At 39.6% G+C, this 22,878-nt stretch overlaps 1 protein-coding gene across 1 annotated transcript in view; it reads left to right on the top strand.

The window, feature by feature from the left end:
• The window catches only part of LOC127530061 (usherin-like), a 49,186-nt gene extending 26,983 nt beyond the window's left edge, over window positions 1–22,203 (top strand). The window contains exons 4-6 of the mRNA XM_051935747.1: window positions 5,677–5,861; window positions 20,121–20,252; window positions 21,917–22,203. Of these exons, the coding sequence (XP_051791707.1) occupies window positions 5,677–5,861; window positions 20,121–20,252; window positions 21,917–22,203 (604 nt within the window). The remainder of the gene's footprint in view (window positions 1–5,676; window positions 5,862–20,120; window positions 20,253–21,916) is intronic.
• The last annotated feature ends 675 nt before the right edge of the window (window positions 22,204–22,878 follow it).

Genomic DNA, 22,878 nt, shown 5'->3' with positions numbered 1-22,878 from the left:
CCTTTCATGATGCCTCCCCTGACAGCACGTACCTGGTATCAACTAAATAAAGCACAAACATTTTAGTGTTTTAGGATTTCTCTCCAAAAACAAAAAAAACAAACAAACTTGACATTACAGTATATAACCAAGAGATTTTATGATGCACAGCCCTGGATCTCTGTTTCAGTCTGTCAGCTATAATTGTGCCAAGTTTAGATGGCATATCCCATAGCACTGACAAGTGCTACTGTTAGCAAGCAGTTAGCAAGTTCAGCAGATTTTTATACACACAACGCTTTATCTCTGAAGCAACAAGTAAACAATTTATAACTCCATATGTATAACTACTGTATGTACTCACCCAAAGCTTTACTTTTAATTTTTTTTTGTCATCCTAGTCCAGTTTCAGTTTACCACTCAACAAACTTTTATACACACTGGACTGCCGTTTTTGTGCTTCAGTTCACCCATATGCCCATGCCTTCCGGTGCAGTTGCCATACAAGTTTAGTACATTATTTATTTATTTTAGTTTTCTTTTTGTTGTTGCTTTTTCCTTTACTGAGCAACCATTTTATTCTGGGAAGTTTTATTTGCACATGAAGCTGGTTCTTTGTGCTTTAAAAACTTTCCAATATTTAGAATAAAAGTAGAGATCTTCAATGTATGGTACAGTGCCACCTACAGAACAGATTAAGACAACCTAGACTTAGCTTGTGTTATTCTATGCAGCAAGAGTCCTCTAAAAATGCAGAATCATTGGTATTTCACACATCTGTTATCATTTAATCATGATATATGAAGCTTTTTTACAGATCTAAATAAAGAATTTTTCTGGAACCTTCACGTGGATTGGTCTTTTAGGAACCAAAAATGATTCCCCTATGGCATCGCTCTGAAGAACCGCTCTGGCACCTTTATGTTTAAGAATACACGTACATACAGTACATGCATTTTCATGCTAGCTGTTTCCAGTGCTGGGTTACTGGGGTGGCACAATGCCTTTTGTAGTAGCACTGGGCACAGGGTTCGTCATACAGAGACAGACACACCTAAGCTGGTGTTTGTCAGCCACTTTTGAGTCGCAGGAGGCCGTCGCCGGTTCGTCAGCACTAGACACCACTTTTTCCATGAGACGCCACCAAAGGAATCAACACATCCTTGCAAACCCAAACTTTTTATCCCATTTCTAGCTCCCTAGAGCTCCCTGATTCCATAACCACTATTTGATTTGTTTCCCCTTTTGTAGTCGCGTTTGTTTATTATGTTTGTTGTCTTCACATGTACAGTAAGTTCGAGAAGCATAAAAGTGCAGCATAAAAACAATTAATAAGAAACATTGTGTGTACTCTGAAATTGAAACTGAAAGAGCACTGTTTGGAAAACTAACACTGGGAGAATGGGCAGCAGACAACGTCTGTGTCTGGCAATTGAGCCCATGATACTTAAACTGTAAAACTGCACACTGTGACATTTAACAGTCATACTAAGCAGTACTTACAAATCGAGCGTAGCCTCGAGTCCTTCATCTATCATGCCATTCTCAATAAAGTCAAAACTTTGCTCAGAAGGTGACTCAAGCGTAACGATGTGTAAAGATGTGTGAAGATGAGCAGTAACATAGAGAGCGAGAGAGAGAGAGAAAGAAGGAGAGAGAAAGAGAGAGAGAGAGGGGTTAGGAGCATGCACTGATACAGCGTGTTGCCGGCACCATATTTATTGCCATTTACACATAGCTAGTGCAAATGACCAATCACAGGCAACTAACTATACATCATTAGAATGCACTGAACCTCATCTCTGCACTGTATATTGTGAAAAGCATGCCCCCAGCCACAGACAGACAGACACCAGAATGTCCAAAATGCACACGTTTATTACACACAATACCACAATGCCAAGAGTCTCAGTATCTTTTACTTCTCTACTTCTCAATGACCTCCTCTCCCCTCCTCACAAGCTTCATCTCCTTCCTCCCAACTCTGGCTCCCTTTCTGGAGGGATGCGGCCCCTTTTATAATGACCTGGATGGGCTCCAGGTGCTCATTCTGAAGTCACTTCCTGGTGTGGCGGAAGCGTCAGAAGGGCAACCAGAAGCCCTCTGGGTGTCCTTGGAATTTCTTCCCTCAGCACTTCCTGGTGTGGAAGAAGTACTGCCATCCAGGGTTCCAACCATGTCCGGGCGCCCCCTGGTAGTGACTCCGTCCTCGCAGAGGGTTGAGCTTTGCAGTTTCGTGACCCCCATGTATTCCAGGGAGGCCGCCCACCTACGCTCCTGGGAGAATATTGTCCCATTTCCGGTCCCCTGCTTCTTCCGGCGGGGACATGTCCCTGGGAATCTATGACAATATTCTTACTGTAAAATTAAGATGCCAGAGTGGTTCTTTCGAGCTGTGCCATAGGGAAACCATTTTTGATGCCCAAAAAGGTTTCAGAAAGAACTTATAGTTATTTACATCTGTAATAGGCTCCACACAGTAAATAACCATGAACAAATGTCGGCAGGTTTGCGAAATACTCACTGTATACAATAACACAGACTGAGTCCAGTTTTTCTTGATCTGTTAGTGTCTCATCCTAGGTAGCCTACCAAACATTAAAGATTTCAGCTTTTTCTCCTAAACATTATGAAGTTTTCCAAAGTACAAACATTCAACTTCATATACAAAGGACCCATCCCACAGTCTTAAAAATAATGGTTCTTTAATAGCATTTTATTGTTCTTTACTGGGCTGTGTGGTTCCTCATAGAACTATTAGATAGATAGATATTTTATTAATCCCAATGGGAAATTCACATTCTCCAGCAGCAGCATACTGATACAATAATCCATCCATCCATCCATTTTCCAACCCGCTGAATCCAAACACAGGGTCACGGGGTCTGCTGGAGCCAATCCCAGCCAACACAGGGCACAAGGCAGGACACAATCCTGGGCAGGGTGCCAACCCACCGCAGCTGATACAATAAACAATATTAAATTAAAGATTGATAATAATGTAGGTAAAAAACAGACAATAACTTTGTATAATGTTAAATGTTAACATTTACCCCCCATGGGTGGAATTGAAGAGTCGCATAGTGTGGGGGAGGAACGATCTCCTCAATCTGTCAGTGGAGCAGGACGGTGACAGCAGTGCTTGACAAAGCACCATTTCATTATGGGAAGGGTTCCATGTATATGAAGTTGGTATTACTTACTGGTATTTCACAAATCTGTTACCATTTGTTTATGGTTATTTACTGTATGGAGCTACAGATCTAAATACACACAGGTTCTTTTTGGAACCTTCATGTGAATGAGACTTTTGGGAACCAAAAATGGATACCACATGGCACCAAAAAAACCATTCTGGTGCCTTTAGTTTAAACAGTGGAGAACGAAATGGTGCTTTGTCAAGCAATAGTTTGACGAGGAACTACACAGCCCACTAAAGAACCATAAAGTGCCATTGAAGAACCACTATTTTTAAAAGTGTGTGTGCCTTGACTTAGGTGGGAAATTTGATCAAAGCAGATTAACTCAGCTGTGACGCTATCCTTGCCTTGAGGTATATGTGTGTAAATTGCATAATTTTTTAACAATTAGAGAGCAGACAACATGGAGATTTATGAGTTATTTGAAAGAAGACACCTTTGGGTATGTAAAAATAACATCCTTACTTTTGATTGACTTGTGGGCTTACTACAATGTGTAGAAAAAATTTTGAAATATGGCGACTGGTGGGACACCTCGTGCATAAGTGGTTAATGTTGTGTATAGTTAATAGAGACATAAAAAAGGACTGAATGAGAGGTGTGTGTCAAAATTTAATATTACGACTGATTGATGAATGCTTGATGTGATGAGACAAGTATTTATTTTTTTATTTGCTTGTTTGATGTTAGAGGTTTTGAAATACCAGGGGCGTACAGCCCCCCCTAACCCAGACACAAACGAGCATAGAGGCACAAGTCCAAAGTCACACACGTTTATTTCTCATGGGGCAGTGCTTTTCCCTTGCTCCCCACCTCAATACAGACAAGCACACAATGCTCAGTCCCTTCTTTCTTCTTCGTCATTGTCTAATTCTTCCTCCTCATCCTCCTCCTTCTCCTTCTTCTTCATCTCTTTTTCTCTCTCCTCTCAGAATGGAGTGAGACGGTTCTTTTTATTCAGTACCTGGGAGTTCTCCACGTGGTTCATCAGAATTACCCGGAATCACTCCCAGGTGTGCTGGAAATCCATCACATGATTCTACAGCTCCCCCTGGTGGCCTCTATGGAACCCAACAGAGCTGTACAAAACTCCAAGTCCTGGCATGACCTGTGGGAATCCGTGGTGCCACAGCTGCCTAAGAGAGGCTGCCCTCTAGCGTCCCAGGGGAGGTAGTACCTTGCAGATTTCTCTCCCCTGGTCCTTCCATCCAAGTTGCATTCCTGCCAGGTAATGACCATGGCCACCCATCACAAGACTTTTAATGGTGCACATTTAATAGTAATAGGCAAAAAAAGATGAATGATTGATATAATTATTATATTTATTTGTTTCTTCCTTTCTTTAAATTGACTTTTATTATTGCATGAACTGACATATAAAAATGATAGAATGTTTGACGAAAGAGTATGTGCCAAAATTTGATATATATATTTGTTCAGTTTGTTGTTTGCACTATAAAGTGATTAGTAATTCTGCAGGTAGTTAATAGTGAAATTTTAAAAATACCAATTGATGTATGTGTCAAAATTGATATTTCTTTATTTGTTTGTTACTTGTTGGAGTTATAATTTGGCTGTTTATGGTGCACAGTTAATAGTAATATGCAAAATAAGGATGAATGATTGGTGTCATTAAAATGTGACATTTATTTGTTTATTTAAAAAAGGGAGCGCATATAACAATCCAAAAACTAAGAAAACTGCACCACCTTACATATCAGCACTGGTTAAGCAGCGTGTCACTTCTCGCTCTCTCAGAACATCAAGCAAAGCTCGTCTCGAACCACCCTTACTTAAAAGAAGAGGACGACATGCATCAAGACTCTTTGCAGTGTTGGCTCCTCAGTGGTGGAACGAACTTCCTCTTGCTGTACGAACAGCGGAGACCCTCACTGTCTTCAAACGTCGTCTGAAGACACACTTCTTTAAACAGCACTTGAGGGACTAAAGTCCCCATACTTTTTTCTACCCTTTTCTCAAAAAAAAAAAAAACATTTTGTACTAACTCCTAGTACTAACAACTTACTATTATTTTCTTCTAGCATGGTTTTGTGTACAACTTGGTCAGCGGTAACTTGTTTAATGACAGTAGATTTAATCCTAGCCTTAAAGACTGAAGAACAGTCGTAGACTACTAAGCACTGTTGTAAGTCGCTCTGGATAAGAGCGTCTGCTAAATGATGTAAATGTAAATGTAAAACATGAAGAATGTCTGAATGATATATAACATAAAATAAAATGGAATTTGAATAAACATATAGTATCAAATAATAAAACATATGAGTATGACATGAAAATAGAAAACACCAACAATTATCAAAGTGAATAACAAATAATACATAAATACAAAAAATATCCTGGTCAATAAAAACAGGTATATTAATTCTGTTGTTGAAAAGGAAAAGTGAGAATTGACACCATTTTTGAGCTTATCAGCTCACATTGTTAAGACGTCTAATTTCATTTCCTTTCATTTTAATGTTTTCTTCTCTTTCAGGGCAAGCCATGTGTGTTGTGAGGATGGGCGCATCATCAGAGGGGAGCCCGGCATGTCTTGCTGCGGGAATCAGTCGTTCCACCCTGACCTTGAAAGCTGCTGTGAGGGTAGAGTCATCAGGGGCATTGGAGTGAAGTGCTGCCGGGGTTCACCTTATAATAAGACCAGCGCCATCTGTTGTGAAGGTAACACATGAACCATGCTTAATATTTGTATTGTTGTTAAAGACTCCCACTAAATGACATGTAAGTCTGTGCTTGACGGGTGTGGACTACCAGGGGGCGTACTGCTCCCCAAACCCAGACACAGACAGGCTGAGACACACAAGTCTTTCCCAATAACACACCTTTATTTAAGTGGGAGAGCGTTTGTATTTTGCTCCTCACTACACAGCACAGTACAAAGTACCAAATATATAATAGACAGTCCTTTCTTCTTTCTCTGTTGCCTCCACTCCTCCTCACAAGCTCTGTCCTCCACCTCCCAACTCTGGCTCCCTGACTGGTGGTGAGGTGGCTCATTTTATAGTGCACCCAGAAGTGCACCAGGTGTTTCTCGATCTTCTTCTGGTTGCACTTCCAGGCGTGATGGAAGTGGCTCCTCCAAGGATTCAGCTGCACCTGCAGCAACCCCAGCGGCACCCACAGAGCCCAACAGGGCTGCTCCAAACTACATTTCCCAACATGCCCTGTGGGGATCCGTGGTGCTGTAGCAACCCAGGGGGGGCTACCCTCTAGTGTCTTGGGGAAGATAATGACTCCAATATGGTTTCTCCCTCGGTCCTTCTACCCAGACTGGTGTGCCGGCTGGGTAATGGCCCTGGCCATTTGTCACAAGCGCCATTACCCAGTTACCCTAAACTGGATTGAGCAGGTTTGAAAATGTTGTTTTTACTTCATATAACATTTCACAGATAAGGATGGATCCCAAATCAATGGGCCCCAGGGCCTGACAAAACACTGGGAACCCCCCTCCTTCAAACTTGTCAACCAGCCAGAATCAACCTAAAGATATTAAAAGTACATTAACCCTTAAACCGCCAGAACCAATGCAATTTGCCTGCATGACAGAGCCAAGTATATTTGGTAAAGTACATTTGTTGAATGCCGCAACTGGCTAAATTTGTTTCCCAGCACAATTTGCCAGCACGCCAGAGCCGAGTGTATTTGGCGACGTATATTCATTGAATGCTGCAACCGGCTATAGTCACTTCCCAGAGCAATATGCCAGTTGGCTCGGTGATTTACTGAATTATATCAATGGTGTCAGTTGCACCTTGTACATACAGTATAATAATAGATTGTTCCAATAGTTTTTTTTTAAAGTTTTTACAGTTTATTGGTTGTGTGTAAAATGATCAGTGTTGCAGTAATTGTGATGCTCTTTGCATGAAAAAAAATGTGTTCCATTAAAATTTCACATTTTCTTTATGAATTGTGACGTTTACTTAAAAAGTGCAGAAAAAAAGTATTTTGTGTCCTGAGGTGCATTAACTCCCTAAGTACGTGGCATTTTAAGGGTTAATGAAGCATGCCCATCGTCATTTATACTGTTTGCACAGGACTTCTGACATAAACTAATAACTTCATTATACTAGCTGTTATATTTCAACCAAGGATACCACAATACCAGCTGGCGTTCAAATTCCAGTTTGATGTCATTTTTTTATGTTTTTTTATGTTAATGTTGTCACTTTTATTGATTATTTGCATTATTGTTGGCTTTTTGCTAGTCTTTTAATTTTATTAAAATTAAATTTTGTTTAATTTTATTAAAAGACTAATTTTAATTTCTACGTACCCATACCCGGGTTACCTTGTTCCTTGTGTTTTGTGGGTGATTTCCCCAGGAGGTTGGTCCATCTGTCCATCACAGTGAAGGGAATGGCCACTGTTGTGTTTTTGTACAATTACATTAATATAATAATGAAAATATAGACATAGGTAGCACCCAGATGAAATGACTCTATTCTACTGCATTACTTTTTATAATACTTTTTATTTACTTTTTGTGATTATTACATCTTGCCTGAAGAAGGGGCCTGAGTTGCCTCGAAAGCTTGCATATTGTAATCTTTTTAGTTAGCCAATAAAAGGTGTCATTTTGCTTGGCTTTTCACTACATTCATAATGGCTAACACGGTACAACACCCTAGTACTAAGTACAGTCTAAAAGAATTATCAGCACGCACATACTTAGTACACAGCATATTTGAACAATCTGTGGGTAGCATCTGTGTTTATATTTTCATTATTCCATTAATGTAATTGTACAAAATCACAACAGCCTCAACCCTCTAAAGGCTGAGGGAACATATAGTCCATTGGGGTTCATTGAATGTACATTGAATGTGGCTTTGGTGAGTTTTCTGGTATTACCCGTGTTTATTGTTGGTTCTCCAGATTTTTTTCTTTTTTGACATCTTGGTCTACTTCTTGACTTCTATCTAGATTTGTGCTCATTGGGACATGTTTGCCAGTGGTTTACCTGTTGTGTTAAGGCAAACTCCTTTACTGAGCCTTTTGTGTTCTTTGGAGCTTATGTGATCCACAAATCTTTTTCGTGAACATAAACCTTCATAAAGATTCTTTTTCTGCCCTTTATGTTTCTACAAGACAAAGTTTGATTGACCCTTCTTCTTGTTTGTCTTTTTGTGACTGTCTTTGGGACTTATGCTAAGGTACTCCCGAGTTCATGATACTAGCCGAGAAGATACACAACAATAATTTGCATTCAGATTAGTGTTGTTTACATGAAAAGTTGGCAATTGTGGAAAGACAGAGTAGCCGACAAATGCTTTGCATTCAATCTTAAAACACAAATACAAATTACCCACAATAACAAAAAATTAGGTGGCCTTCTTTAGCTACAAACAATCGCAAAAATCCTAGCCATGGGCTCATTTGAACCACGACTATCCTCGTGACACTAGTCTGGATTTTGCTGATGTGAAATGAACAGCTGACATTGCTCACAAGGTGTGCTCTTGTGGTCGCTGAAAGTCGGGAACGACAAGGAAACGGACACCAATATAAAATAAAAAGCAATTTCTTTATTCTTGGTGAGTTAAAGAGATTGCAGCCCCCCCCCCATGCCTCCGAAGAGACTGGAGCCCCCCCCCCCAGCTCAGTGTCACTGGCTGGTCAAAACAGACAGTCTGCAGTCTAATGTGGGGCCTCCCTCTAAATGCGTGTCTTCCTAATAACGATCTATTATTTCCACTCTAAAACTCCACTTCACTCCCAGATAATCAATCAAGGCATGAGCTGGGAGAAGTTCGTGCACTTTCTAAGTCGGTGGGGGGATGAAATAGCCGGCTGCTTGCAGATTGTCTTTATCGGCACATTTAGAGGACAAAAGACGCTGGCGGAGAGGTGCAAACGGATTTAAGGTGGGTGTTAAGCAGGAATTCAGAAACTTTCACATTGATTTATAATATCACAGGGTGTTCTGTTAGTATCAAGAGGTCAGCATTTTCTCATAAAAGAATGCAAGTTACTCTTATAATTCTGTGCACAAGCTTAATTCTTTTTCTACCTAAATGAAGAACAAATCATACAGAAGTAAAAATCATATAACTCTCTGCAGCATGATCAATACAAAATGCAGTTCTTGAGTTAAATACTTATAATCCATCCATCCATTATACAACCCACTATATCCTAACTACAGAGTCACGGGGGTCTGCTGGAGCCAATCCCAGACAACACAGGGCACAAGGCAGGAAACAAACCCCGGGCAGGGCGCCAGCCCAACGCAAATACTTATAATCATTACAGTTAACAATGTTTTCTCTTCCTCACTCTCAACGTCCTATGCAGTACCAGCAGTGAGGTGGACCTGAGCGATTTTATAGAGCAATAAACAATAACATATTGACCATCAGCATTATCTCTCTCAATTAACAATCAACCAATAGAGACCAAGAAGCTATCACAAGGTCTAAATACAGTAGAAAACACAACTAGAGAAATGGGCCCAAAGACCTTATCACTGCACCTGGTGTTAGCCTACTGTATGTACAAGTATTTAAAGATTTCTGCCTTCTCCTTCCTCAAATTTTGAGATTTCACTCTTTATTTTGGTGTATTTTATGGTTGCCGTTTATGAAACTTTTATTATTTTTTAATTAGAAACTTACTTTTGCTTTTATTATTTAAATTTTACAATTATCACTACTATTTTTTTTGGTGGCAATTGGCACTGTCTTGTTCATTGGTTGTTAGGGCATCTCCACTGTATCTAAGGGCATATGTTCAGAGGCAGTGTCCTCTCACTAATGATCCTACTGGGTTAAAAGTTACTCAAAAAGTCACATCTTTATCCGAGGCTGCAGATCGGGTCAGGTTGGGGAGCATGCACTGGTATAGCATGTTTCCGCACCCACCATATGAGGAAGCAGCTTGGGATCCTGGTTGGCAACCCCCGCAAGCAGACACGCAGTCCAGTCCCACTCTCTGGAAATGACCATCTATCTACCACAGCCAGGTGTTATGTGGGCGTCCTCTTGGTCTGGTCCAGCCACTTGGGTCCTCAACAATGAGGATTCCTGTGAGCTGGATCAACTTCAGGGAATCGTGCCACATGGCCATAGTGCCGTAACTGATGCACTCTCACAATGCAGGTCATTCGGGACTCCATGAGCAACTTCTCATTCAACACAAAGTCAAACCAGCGGTACTCAAGGATTCTCCAAAGAGACACAGTACCAAAGGAGTCCAGTCTTCGTCTCAGGTCACTGGATAGCGTCCATGTTTCACAATCATATAGCAAAACAGGAAGCACCAGAACTCTAAAGACTTGGACCTTCATCGTTTTGCATAGATATCGGGAGCACCACACACCCCTTTCCAACGACCTCATGACTCCTCATGCTCTCCCAATCCATCTACTGACTTCATAGGAAGAGTCACCAGAGACATGACTGTCACTGCCAAGGTAAGTAAACCTCTTGATGAGGTCGACACTCCCTCCGCAGACAGAAACACAGCTGATGGCTGTGCCCAAGAGGTCATTAAAGGCCTGGATCTTGGTTTTTATCCAGGATACTCAGAAGCCCAGACACTCAGACTCCTCGCTCAGTCTCTCTAGAGGCCTGATCAGAGCCTCCATTGACTCAGAGAAAATCACAGCATTGTTGGCAAAGTCAAGATCAGTGAATCATCTTTCGCCAACAGATGCCACACAGCTGCTGGACCCCACGACCCTGCCCAACACCCAGTCCATGCATGCACTGAACAGAGTAGGAGCAAAAACACACTGTTGATGAATCCCAGAATCAACTGGGAAAATATCCTTCACTACCTAGAATCTCTGGTTTCAACTTGTACAATTCTATTTGACTTTGGTTATGGAGCGGCTCCTGCGCAGTTTTTGACCCTTTTTGTCAGCATCTTTTTTCCAGGTTACTAAATAAATTGTCTTGCTAGTATTTCTAACCAAACATCTGTATTCACCTTCGGACACTTGGTTGGTTCAATTTTCATGATGTTGTGATAGGGAGATTTGAACAAGGTGAAAAGGAGTTGAGATCTCCAAAAATAACCTTTAAAGTAGGCCAGAACCATCCGTGGTCAGCCCAGAAGAAGACTCACCCCAGACCAGTTTACCCAAGAAGATTACCTGAGGGGTTTAGTCTGACTAGGCCCAAAGCTGGAAATCCTTGGCTTAACAGTTCAAAATATAAAGAAATGTCCCAATATATATAAAAAAATACCCTACAAGATGGACGATTATCGTAAATACCTGGCTTGTGCATAAAACAGAAGCTCCATTTGTCACAAAATTAACAGAAACAATACAATGAAATTCTCATGGGGGAAAAAAAGCCTACGTGAAAGGCAATCCAAAGCAAACAAGTCCAAAATCATTATCTGAAGGCAAAATCTAATAAAACAAGGCAAGAAAGTTTCAGAAATAAATCCCAAATATGTTCAATGAACTCCAACACAAACTCAATGCTCTACTGCTGTGTCTCTCTGTTCTAACTGAATATAAATCCAGAATGAGAAACCAGCAGTAGTGAGGTCAGGGTGGCCCTGGCTCCTGGGGCTCCACCTACAATGATAATGAATTAAAATTATGGGACACGATTAGTAAATCATAGCCAAAGTAAAAAAACTATAAAAAAAAAATACAAATAATAATTCAGAAAATGACAATAAATCAACATATGAATGCAAGCCAGGAAAAAAAATCCCTGGCTGTAACAACACGTGAGCCCCAAACCTGCATGAGCTTGGGGCTTCAGGCCTGAAACTGACAGGTATGTTTAGGTATTCATATATGAGTTTACAGTTCATTAATATTTTTAAGGAAAACGAGGAGACAGAAACAAATAAAATGGAACACAGTGCAATTATTGTTTTGCTGTTACATGTTCCCTTTAAGAAAATCTCAGTCTTCAACAATAAGAATGTTTCCTCTTACCAAGCATTTAGTCTTTGTTAGCGTATCCTGTTTCTCCCCTCTAATTATATATATATATATTATATGTGAATTTCCCATTGGGATTAATAAAGTATCTATCTATCTATCTATCTATCTATCTATCTATCTATCTATCTATCTATCTATCTATCTATCTATCTATCTATCTATCTATCTATCTATCTATCTATCTATCTATCTATCTATCTATCTATCTATCTATCTATCTATCTATCTATCTATCTATCTATCTATCTATCTATCTATCTATCTATCTATTCTTGCTTTGTGTTAGTTATCCTAAATTCTCCAGATGCACCTCTTCGCAGATACTTTTCTGCTATGAGAGAACCACTAAAGTTTATTCCTAGCTTCCCATGCCTTCTCTTCTCATCGCTTTGTGGCATTGCTCACTGATACATGGACACCCATTTATATATCCACCTTTTTAATGAACTCACACCAATTATTGGGTCATACAAAAGTGTTGGGAGCAGCTGGGTTTTGGTAAGGGCAGTAGTCTGTGTAATCAATCATAAAAATTAAGACAAGTCAATGATTTTCCTTATTATACCTCACAATTATGGGATTTTAAGCAAATATGTCATAGTAATTAGGGGTTTGTGTTAATGCTCAGTGCAATTAGGTAGGATATCTAAAGTAGTTGATTCACATCAACTGTTCATGCTGCAAACAAAAGCACTTTTAATGACAAATGCACACACTGAGATGTTGTGTTTGACACACTGTTGTAGCTTTGCTATATTCCTTTCCTTCATATGAATGCTGATTCCCTTTAAACTACACTTTTCTTCCCATTGACTCCTGTGCACTCTTGCTGAATGCTGGGAATTGAAGTCCTTTCGGTAGCTCAACAATAGGTTCATCACAATAATGGGCTTGTCCTCATATACATACAGTAGATCCAGACGCAGACATAAGATCGTGCTAAGTATCATAGTTCACTTGTGGTGCCGAGTTATTTGCACGAATCTGAGAGACACGCAGCGGGCCGAGAGGAGGGGGGTGGTGCCCTCCTCACTCACGCACCAGCCACGGGGCGTTCCTTACTTTTGCTAAACTAGCGAACAAGACAACTACTTAACGGACTTAGATCTGTTTTTTTTCTATAATTTGCTTGAACATTCCAGTTGATTTTGAGACTTCTCTCATCATGCTAAGAATCATAGTTCGCTTGCTGAGGCTGCTGGCCGAGGGGAGGGGGAAGCGTGACATCAGGAGTTGGGAGCCAGGCAGGGCCCTTTTCACTGTCCTGTTTCACTACAACGCAGGCGGAGCTACTGGGGATGGCTAGTGATAAATAACGAACTTGTAAAAAATATAAATACATGTATTGGAAAGCCAAATGTATTGGTTTTATTATCAACAATAACTCAAAAATATAAAGAAACTGTTAATTACTTTAGTTTCACCAGCAAAATGACTAAAAATCTGCATTTGAATGAGAGTTCTTGAAGGATGGCACCACGCAGGGTGCACATGTGCCACAAATATAATGCATTTCTTTGTGCTGTCCACACTTGTGGCACACAACACGTTTGGTAGTTAGTGACTGTTTGAGCTCAGTGGGTGGCAAAAAATCCATGTAGTGAGGTCTAGACAGACCTGACAAGTCAGACACCTTTTCTGTACTAACCCCTACTCTCTCTTCTGTTTCCTTTTCCGGTGTCCTTTTGGTGGTGGCTTGCGCAACAACCATCTACTCAAAGCACCGTGAGGTTCCAACAGTGATGGATTAAAAGCCAGAAGTCTGCATGACCATCATCATCAAGTCCTTCCGTGAGAACCCTAATTACAAAGAGCACTATTTAATTTATGTTAGGTAGAATGCCCAGAGGGGACTGGGCGGTCTCGTGGCCTGGAACCCCTGCAGATTTTATTTTTTTCTCCAGCCGTCTGGAGTTTTTTTTTGTTTTTTCTGTCCCCCCTGGCCATCGGTCCTTACTCTTTTTTTTTATGTTAACTAATGTTGTCTTATTTTAATTTCTTATTTTGTCTTTTATTTTTATTTTCTTCATTGTGTAAAGCACTTTCAGCTACTTTTGTATGAAAATGTGCTATACAAATAAATGTTGTTGTTGTTGTTGTTATGAAGAAATGCCTTTGGGGCAGCTATCTGCATCAGACCCTACAGGTTCCATATTATCCAATTGATTGTCACTATCTTACTCACTGTCATTATCATCAAAATATTCATCTTGCAACAAATCTAGTTGTTTCAAGACATCAGCAGCTTTATACCTTTTTTACAACAACGTAACTATGACTGTCTATTTACAGCACTATTTTCCTACAATATGTTGCCACCAAAAAAAAACACTAGATGGCAGCACTGTGTCGTGATCTGATAATCTGGGTCCTCTCTGGTTGTCTGCCAAATTATGGTATCTTCATGTGAAGTTTAAAAATGTTTCCAAAAAGAAAACAATAATAGCTCAGCCACAGTAACTTTTGTTTTATTTGCAAAACCACAAAATGGTTTATTTTTACAGCGCACATATTATTTTTTTTTTTTTTTGCAAGTATAAGATAAGGCAAATAAATAACAGTATCCGAACAAAAATTACTTAATAACAGTGCAAATAACAAAAGATGAAAAGCACATATATAACTAGCAACTTGGACCCATTTCTCTCAGTTCCACTATCTGCTAGTGTCTCAAAGTACACAGCAAAACATTTATGTAGCGCTATATACAAAAGGACAAAGGTCCATATCTGTGAAGTTTCCTATTCCTTTGAATAATTCTCTTCCTATGAAGGCTTAGGAGCGCACGGAGGGTCATGGGGTCACTGGAAAGGGTTTTATGGTGCTCCCAATATCTTTGCGAAAGTACAAAGATCCAAGTCTTTCGAGTACTGGTGCTTCCTGTTTTGGTTGCAAGACATGGATGTTATCCAGTGACAAGAGGCAAAGGTTGGACTCCTTTGGTACTGTGTCTCTTTGGAGAATCCTTGGGCACTGTTGGTTTGACTTTGTGTCCAAAGAGCGATTGCTCACGGATTCCCTAATGAGGCAATTACCTGCATTGTGTGGTAGTGTCAGTTATGGCACTATGGCCATGTGGCACAATTCCCTGAGAGTGATCTGGCTTACTGGATCCTCATTGTTGAGGACCCAAGTGGGTGGACCAGGCAAAGGGGATGCCCAGGTAACACCTGGCTGGGTCAGATAGACAATCATTTCCAGAGGGTGGAACTGGACCGTGTGTCTGCCTGGGGTTTGCCAACCAGGATCTTGAGATGTTTCTTCATGTGGTGGGTACACCAATGTGCTGTACCAGTGCATGCTCCTCGACCTAATCCTGACCTGACCTGGAGTAGGTAGCTGAGGTGGCTGTGTCTATATTGGCTGTGTACTGAGATACAAAATTTCTCATACCTCACATTGAAGTGTTAATGCAGTTCTTCTATATGCACAAAAAATGTGAAGGTATTCTTTAACCATAAAATTAATGAAGAAAAACACAGTCCTTGGTCTGGATGTTATATCTGCCAAGACACTTAAAGCTGGTTGTGATGGACTAGCAGTTAAGGTGTCAAGAGATAACTAGCAAGATGTGGTCAATGAAGAAAATCAGTACAGTGATTCCAATCTGATATTTTAAAAACTTCAAGAAGATATGGATACAGATGGAAACAAGAATGTTAGTTTTTTTTGCTCAGTGTTTAGCTGTAGCGATAATAGCTCAGTGTTCTCTTGGGTCTGACACAACAAATTTGCACCTCCTTGGCACATTTCTGACTTTCTTTTCTGCAGATCCTCTCAAGCTCTGTCAGGATGGATAGATATGGTTGGTGGACAGCTTTTTTCGGGTCTCTCCTGAGATGTTTGACTGGGTTCAATTCCGGGTTTAGGCCAGGCCATTCCAGAGCATTCAAAAAGTTGTCTTTTCTTTGTGTTTAGGATCATTGTTCTGTTTGAAGGTTAACCTTTGGACCAGTCAAGAGCACTCTGGAGCAGGTTTTCATTAAGGATATCTCTATAATTTTCTCCATTTACCAAATTCGTTTCCCATTTCTTATAAAGCATGATGCTGCCACAACCATGCTTTTGTCACTGGAATGGTGGTTACAAGCAGGGCCTGGTTTCCTACAGACATGATGCTTAGAATTGAGGCCAAAAGGTTCATTCTTGGTTTCATCAAACCAGAGAATCTTGTTCCCTCACAGACATCTAGGTGTCTTTTTGGAAACTCCAAGTGGGGTTTCATGTTTTGTCTGGCCACTCAGCTATAAAGTGGTGGAGTGTTGCAGTAATACAACACTATTTATTTCTATAGAACATTTTCATACAAAGGATATAGCTCATGATGCTTTACAAGATGTCAAAGAAATAGTTCCAAGCAAAATAAATACAAATTAAAATTAAGTATAATAATGAATAAATAGCATACGACAAATCAATAATGCACACTTACATAAGATAGATATATAATTAAGAGAAGTGGAGTCCTTAAATATAGAAACTTTTTGTTTACATCTTTAAATCCCAATCCAATGGTAAGGTCAGTTGTCCTAGTTGACAGAAAAAAAAACTACAGTTAAGCTGGGAAAAACAGAATCTGGAGTTTCATACCAAAAGATCACCCTGCTCCCACTGGGCATTTTACCAAACACAAATGTTCTCAATTAGTTGTTTATTAGCACATAACACACCCTTCACATGACGAAACAGCTCTGCTGTCTATCTGCTGTAACCAGGTGTTACATGGGAGTCCCTTTGGCCTGGTCCAGCTGTTTGGGTCAACAATGAGGATCCTGCGAGCTGGATCACCCTTGGGGAATTGCTCCACAATGCCATAGTGCCATAATTGACCCTCCCTCAGGTAATGTGTCTCATTAGGGACTCCATGAGCAAACACTTGTTCAACACAAAGTCAAACCAGCGGTACCCAAGAATTCTCCGAAGAGATACAGTACTGAAGGAGTCCATCTTTCATCTCAGGTTACTGGATAGCATCCATGTCTTGCAACTATATAGCAAAACAGGAAGCACCAGGACTCTAAAGTCTTGGACCTTCGTCCTTTTGCATAGATATTGGGAGCGCCACACACCCCTTTCCTCAAACTCATGACTCCTCGTGCTCTCCCAATCCGTCTACTGACTTCATAGGAAGAATCACCCGAGACATGAATGTCTCTCAACCATATAGCAAAACAGGGAGCACCGCAACTGTAACGTTCGTCCTTTTGCAAAGATATTAGGAGATGGAGCACAGACAGTATTATCAGACTTTGACAACTTGTGCCCCTTCAGTTACATAAACAGCGCCCCCCTGTGTACATATCGTTCACTTTATGGAGCGTGCACCCTCCAGAGTGACCATTAGGTTTCTGGTCACCACTCTTACCATGTCTCTGCATTCCCAGCTGCTAATTTTTTCTGTGGTGGACAGCTTTGGGAAGTGTCATAGATGTTCCAAAAGTCTTCAATTTAAGAATTATGGAGACCACTGTGCTCTTGATTAACCTTGTAGTACTGCATGTGTCTGCCTGGTATCTAATGAAACAAACAAATTAAAAATAAATACATAAAAACACCAGACATTTACATGTTTTCATGTTTAACAGTGGAGTGTGCCAGGGTTTGGAAGGGGCCGCTTTCCATGTATTGAGATTTTGCTTTGAAGAAAACACAGTTATGTGCATGATGGTGTGTTTTGTTGTGGAAAAAATGCAGCATATCTTATTTTTAAAGAAGTACTGTACTTTATCAGGGTGATATAAACTAGAGGAATAAATAGAATTGATTTTAAAAATATGTATTACATGTGGTACACAGCTGCAGAAAAGAACACAGTATGACAAAGCTTTAAGAAACAGTATTCTTGTTTTTGATCTCCACCCCCCCCCCAAAAAAAAACCCCCCCAAAAACTGTATTGTTATGACTTGGAATGTAGGGGGATGGGCACTGCAAAGTATTAGAAGCAGCAGGATTATTTAAGTCTTTACATACTATTAGTAATATTTTAAGTCTATTCTTTTTTTTAAAAAAAATTTATTGATTTTATTGTAATCATTCCATACAAATAGATCAATTTTTACAAAAAATTGGATTGAAAACAAATCAACCCCCACCCCTGAGAAAGAGAGCATGGCCAACGGAGTAAAACTTAAAGCTAGTAAAAATACATAAACTGATGAGTTTAATAGGCGGATAAAGATGAATGGAGAAGAAAAAGAAATGAGAAGAGAGTTACTTCCTCAGTGCCTTAAGAGCTTATTCTAAAATATTATTGATTAGATCCTGCCATATTTTGAAATAGTTCTGCACAGATCCTCTAAGTGAGAATCTGATTTTTTCCAATTTCAAATAGTATAAAACATCAGTTACCCACTGACTTAAAAGAGGAGAGTTAGGATTCTTGCAGTTTAGCAAAATAAGTCTGCGTGTCAATAGTGTAGTGAAGGCAATCACAGTTTGTTTGTCCTTCTCCGCTTTAAGGCCATCTGGAAGAACACCAAACACATCTGTTAATGGGTTAGGAGGGATTGTGACACCAAGGCTGTCTGAAAGGCACTTAAAAATGTTTGTCCAGAATGATGTTAATTTGGTGCAGGCCCAAAACATGTGACCCAGTGAGGCTGGAGCTCGATTGCAGCGTTCACGGGTTGGATCTTATCCTGGAAACATTTTGGACAATTTTAAACGAGACAGATGTGCTCGATATATAATTTTGAGTTGAATAATTGTATGCTTTGCGCATATGGAGCTCGAGTGAATTCTCTGCATTGCTACCTTCCACTCCTTTTCTGATATGTTGAGTGAGAGATCTTTTTCCCATTGTACTCTTGGATCTTTGAAAGGGAGGGACTGTAAAATAATTTTATATATTGCAGAAATGCTGTCTGAGTCCTCGAAGCTGAGCAATATTTTTTCCAGCATAGAGGACGGTGCGAGATGAGAAAAATCGAGCAGGTTCTGTTTAACAAAGTTTCTAATTTGAAGATAGTGACAGAAATGTGTTGCTAGAAAATTAAATTTGGAATGTTATTGTTCATAGGATGCAAAGATGTCTATATAAAGATCTCTAAGCAATTAAATCTATTCTAAAAGACACAGGTAACCAATATAACAATGCTAAGATTGGTGTGATGTACTCAGATTTTCTTTTTCTGGTTAAGATTCTTGCTGCTGCATTACAAGTTAATTGTAACCAATTTAAAGGTTTTCTTTTAGAAATATAGTAGGCTACTGCCTGTGAAAATTATTTGTCTTGACTTTGAATTTTTCATAGTATTTTGTTTTACTTTGCATTTGTCCTTTTATTGTGGTGAAGTATGTAAGAGATGTTAATGTCCCAACTCTACTTTCAACCTTGACAACTGATTTACTTTGCCCCAAAAGGAAGATACAGAAATCTCCAACACTCCTTACTACATTTGATCATTTGGATATTTCAGTCGTCTTACTGAAGACAATCAATATAATTAACTGCACGTGAGGGGTAATCTTGTCTAAAAATGGAAAGCAATGAGTTCACAGACTGTTAGTTTGTGGTCCAAATATTTTAGCATTAATTCCAAGCTTGGATTTGAAGGTTTAAAACAATCTGAACTCATCAAGTCCTTTGAGTTTAGAGTTAGGAGTAAAGGTGGGACAAGGACTTGGTGGGGGGAAGAAAAAAGGAGAAAGAAAGTAAGACATGGGATTTGAAAGGAAAGCAATAGTTTACAGTAGTTTGGGATAGATAAGTGGGAGAGTTGTCCCACCATGTAGATAGGTGGTCAGGTCTGTACAGTCGAACCTAAAGTGGCAGCGACATTGCGTCTCTTTGTTTACTTTTCATCTTTCTCCTCTTCACACCAGTTTTATATGCTGTGGCCTCCTTGGCATAATATTCAATATTTAAAAAGTATATTGTTAAAGGTTTTTAACTGTGAGCAGCGTGATGTAAACTTTTTTGTATTATACAATATTGCATGGGTCTGCATACCTCTGCTTTGTGCAGCTTCCTTGATTCAACTTTATTATTATTTTTTAATTCCAGGTGAAATCCATGAAAATTATAACGAAATGGATTCTCAGTGTTGTGGCTCAAAGCCATATTACCCAAGAATCCAGAAATGCTGCAATCATGAAATCCTTCCTCGAACTCCGGGCATGCTGTGCTGTGGAAAGAGTAAGTGCCTTGCATCCATCTATCTATCTATCTATCTATCTATCTATCTAATCTATCTATCTATCTATCTATCTATCTATCTATCTATCTATCTATCTATCTATCTATCTATCTATCTATCTATCTATCTATCTATCTATCTATCTATCTATCTATCTATCTATCTATCTATCTATCTATCTATCTATCTATCTATCTATCTATCTATCTATCTATCTATCTATCTATCTATCTATCTATCTATCTATCTATCTATCTATCTATCTATCTATCTATCTATCTATCTATCTATCTATCTATCTATCTATCTATCTATCTATCTATCTATCTATCTATCTATCTATCTATCTATCTATATCTTCCTTCTGTACTGTCTTACTATCAGTCTATTTTTCGATTAGTGTTATCTGGGGTGGGCATGTCTGTTGCATACTGTTTGCTGAAGGATGTGGCTGGTTCTCTGTAAGTTAGTTTTCTCTTTTCTAAATTTCTTTCTTAGTTGTATTTTTATTATATTTTATTTATTTCTTAGATCACATATTAGCCTTGACAGTTTTGGCCATGGCCATGTCCAAAAAGTCAGTGCTGGGTTAATTACCAAAGTTTTATGAAAATCTTTCCCGCTGCAATGAAGATAATATATTAGCAGATCCGATGGTTTCTATTGAAACACGAGTGGAGGCGGTTGGGAAAGTAGTTGGATATAAGAATGTTTATTCATCATCAAGGATGAATAAATCTGTGGTGGTTTTTGTAAATGATAAATCCTTGGTGACTAAGCTGCTACAGGGAGGGTAAGTTGTAAGTGGATTGCTGGTCCCTGTCTTGCCCTTATCAATGCTGGGAAAAAAAGTAATTATTTTAAATTGTCCTTCCATTTTTAAAGAACGTTATTTTGGGGAATGAATTGAAACACTACGGCCAAATTGTTTTGGAATTGATAATGATACAAAATGCAAAAATTAAACCACGTTTCATTTCGTAGACAAGTATACTGTATATGATACTGAACAAGATGAATGACAATATCGATGTAGCCCCCAGATTTAGAGTGGACAGCAGTGACTACATTGTTTTTGTCACGTCTCAGTCAATGAAATGTTTCACTTGTGGTAAAACGGGACATAAAGCTTCACAGTGCAAACATGGGTCAGTTGTATTTGCTAGTTTTCTTGCTCACCCTGAGGAGAATTCAGATAAAGAGAATAATGGAAATAGTATGTAATAATGGAATAGTAATAATTCTGAAAGTGGTCAGGAAGTTGAAAGCATGGACGATTGCGAGACTGATAGGAAGGAGGCAGTGGCTGAAGCGAGTGTTGTTTTTGGGTCCCCAAGTACTCTGATGAAAGCGGATCTTGATAAGAGTCCGCTTCATAGTGTTAAAGATATTTTTTTTCTGATTTTTAATAATTTAATCTCTATATACAATTTCTTATATTAAAAATTTGCCATTTTTTATATACCCCTACTTAATCTCCATAGACACCCACAGAATTTTTGGGGTCATAGTGCAGGGTCAGCTATTTGTACAGTGTCCATGCAGCAATTTGCAGGCTAAGGGCCTCGCTCAAAGGACCCAATGGAGTAACATTCCTTCTGTAACTGCTGGGATTTGAACTGGTAGCCTTCAAGTTAGCCAGAGAGGACTGCTCATCGGTCAGTACTGCTGGGCGAGAGCACATGGACTAAAGTTCAAGTATCAGCTGAGATCAATGGCACTGGGGTGGTGGTGGTGGGTGACCACTCAGAAGATGCTACACCAGTCGTCCCAGCTGTGAATGAGTCTCAGGTCACCGGTGCGAATAAAGAAGTAAATGCTTTTGATAACGGACTCCTGCCGGAGAACGCATTGACGGGGCCTGTGGTGGGGGAGATATGTGAGAGAGCTGAGACTGGCGGTGGAGTGGCAGTAGAGAGCAGCAGTGAAGTGGCGAGGGAGTGTGAGTGAGTGTGAATAACAAATTAGTGAAAGTTTCCACTTGAAAAAGGAAGATAAAAACAAAGGACAAAGGGGGCCGGCAAAGAAAAGCCTTGTGTGTAATGAGTCATCTAAGGAATATAGAGATTTTTTTAAAAACCAAAACGATATTGCAAATGAGTCAAGTGTCAGTGAGGAGGGCGATAGCAACAATGACGCCTCTCATTATCTGTGCTGAGGCAGTTATAGCACTGCCAGTGTTAAGAATTATTTGGAGTTTATTGATGGCAAGAGAGGTTTAAGAGTAGAAGATCGTTTTCCAGATCTGCAATTATTTCTAGTATCTAAGAGTTATGCGTGAAGCAGCTCAGTTAGGTATGGAGCAAAGGGAGACTACTAGATTAAAAAATGTCAGCAGGAAAGACCGTAAGTCATTTAACCCAAAATAATGGATCATTTATTTAGTTGGCTCATTTGTTGTTAATGTTAATGGCTTCAGAGAAGGAACAAAGAGGGCTATGGTTTTGACATTTGTAGAACAGAAAGCTTTACATATCAGTCTGCTTCAGAAGAACTATTCTGATCTTCAGAATCAACCAGACTAGTATGAGAATGGTGGGTGGAGATAGATAGATAGATATTTTATTAATCCCTAGGGGAAATTCATATACTCCAGCAGCACCTTACTGATACAAAAAACAATAT

The sequence above is a fragment of the Erpetoichthys calabaricus genome, chromosome 1 (genome assembly GCF_900747795.2).
Source record: "Erpetoichthys calabaricus chromosome 1, fErpCal1.3, whole genome shotgun sequence".
Taxonomy (NCBI): Eukaryota; Metazoa; Chordata; class Cladistia; order Polypteriformes; family Polypteridae; genus Erpetoichthys; species Erpetoichthys calabaricus.
The sequence above is the reverse complement of the archived record's forward strand: the minus strand, read 5'-3'. Positions and strand labels throughout refer to the sequence as shown.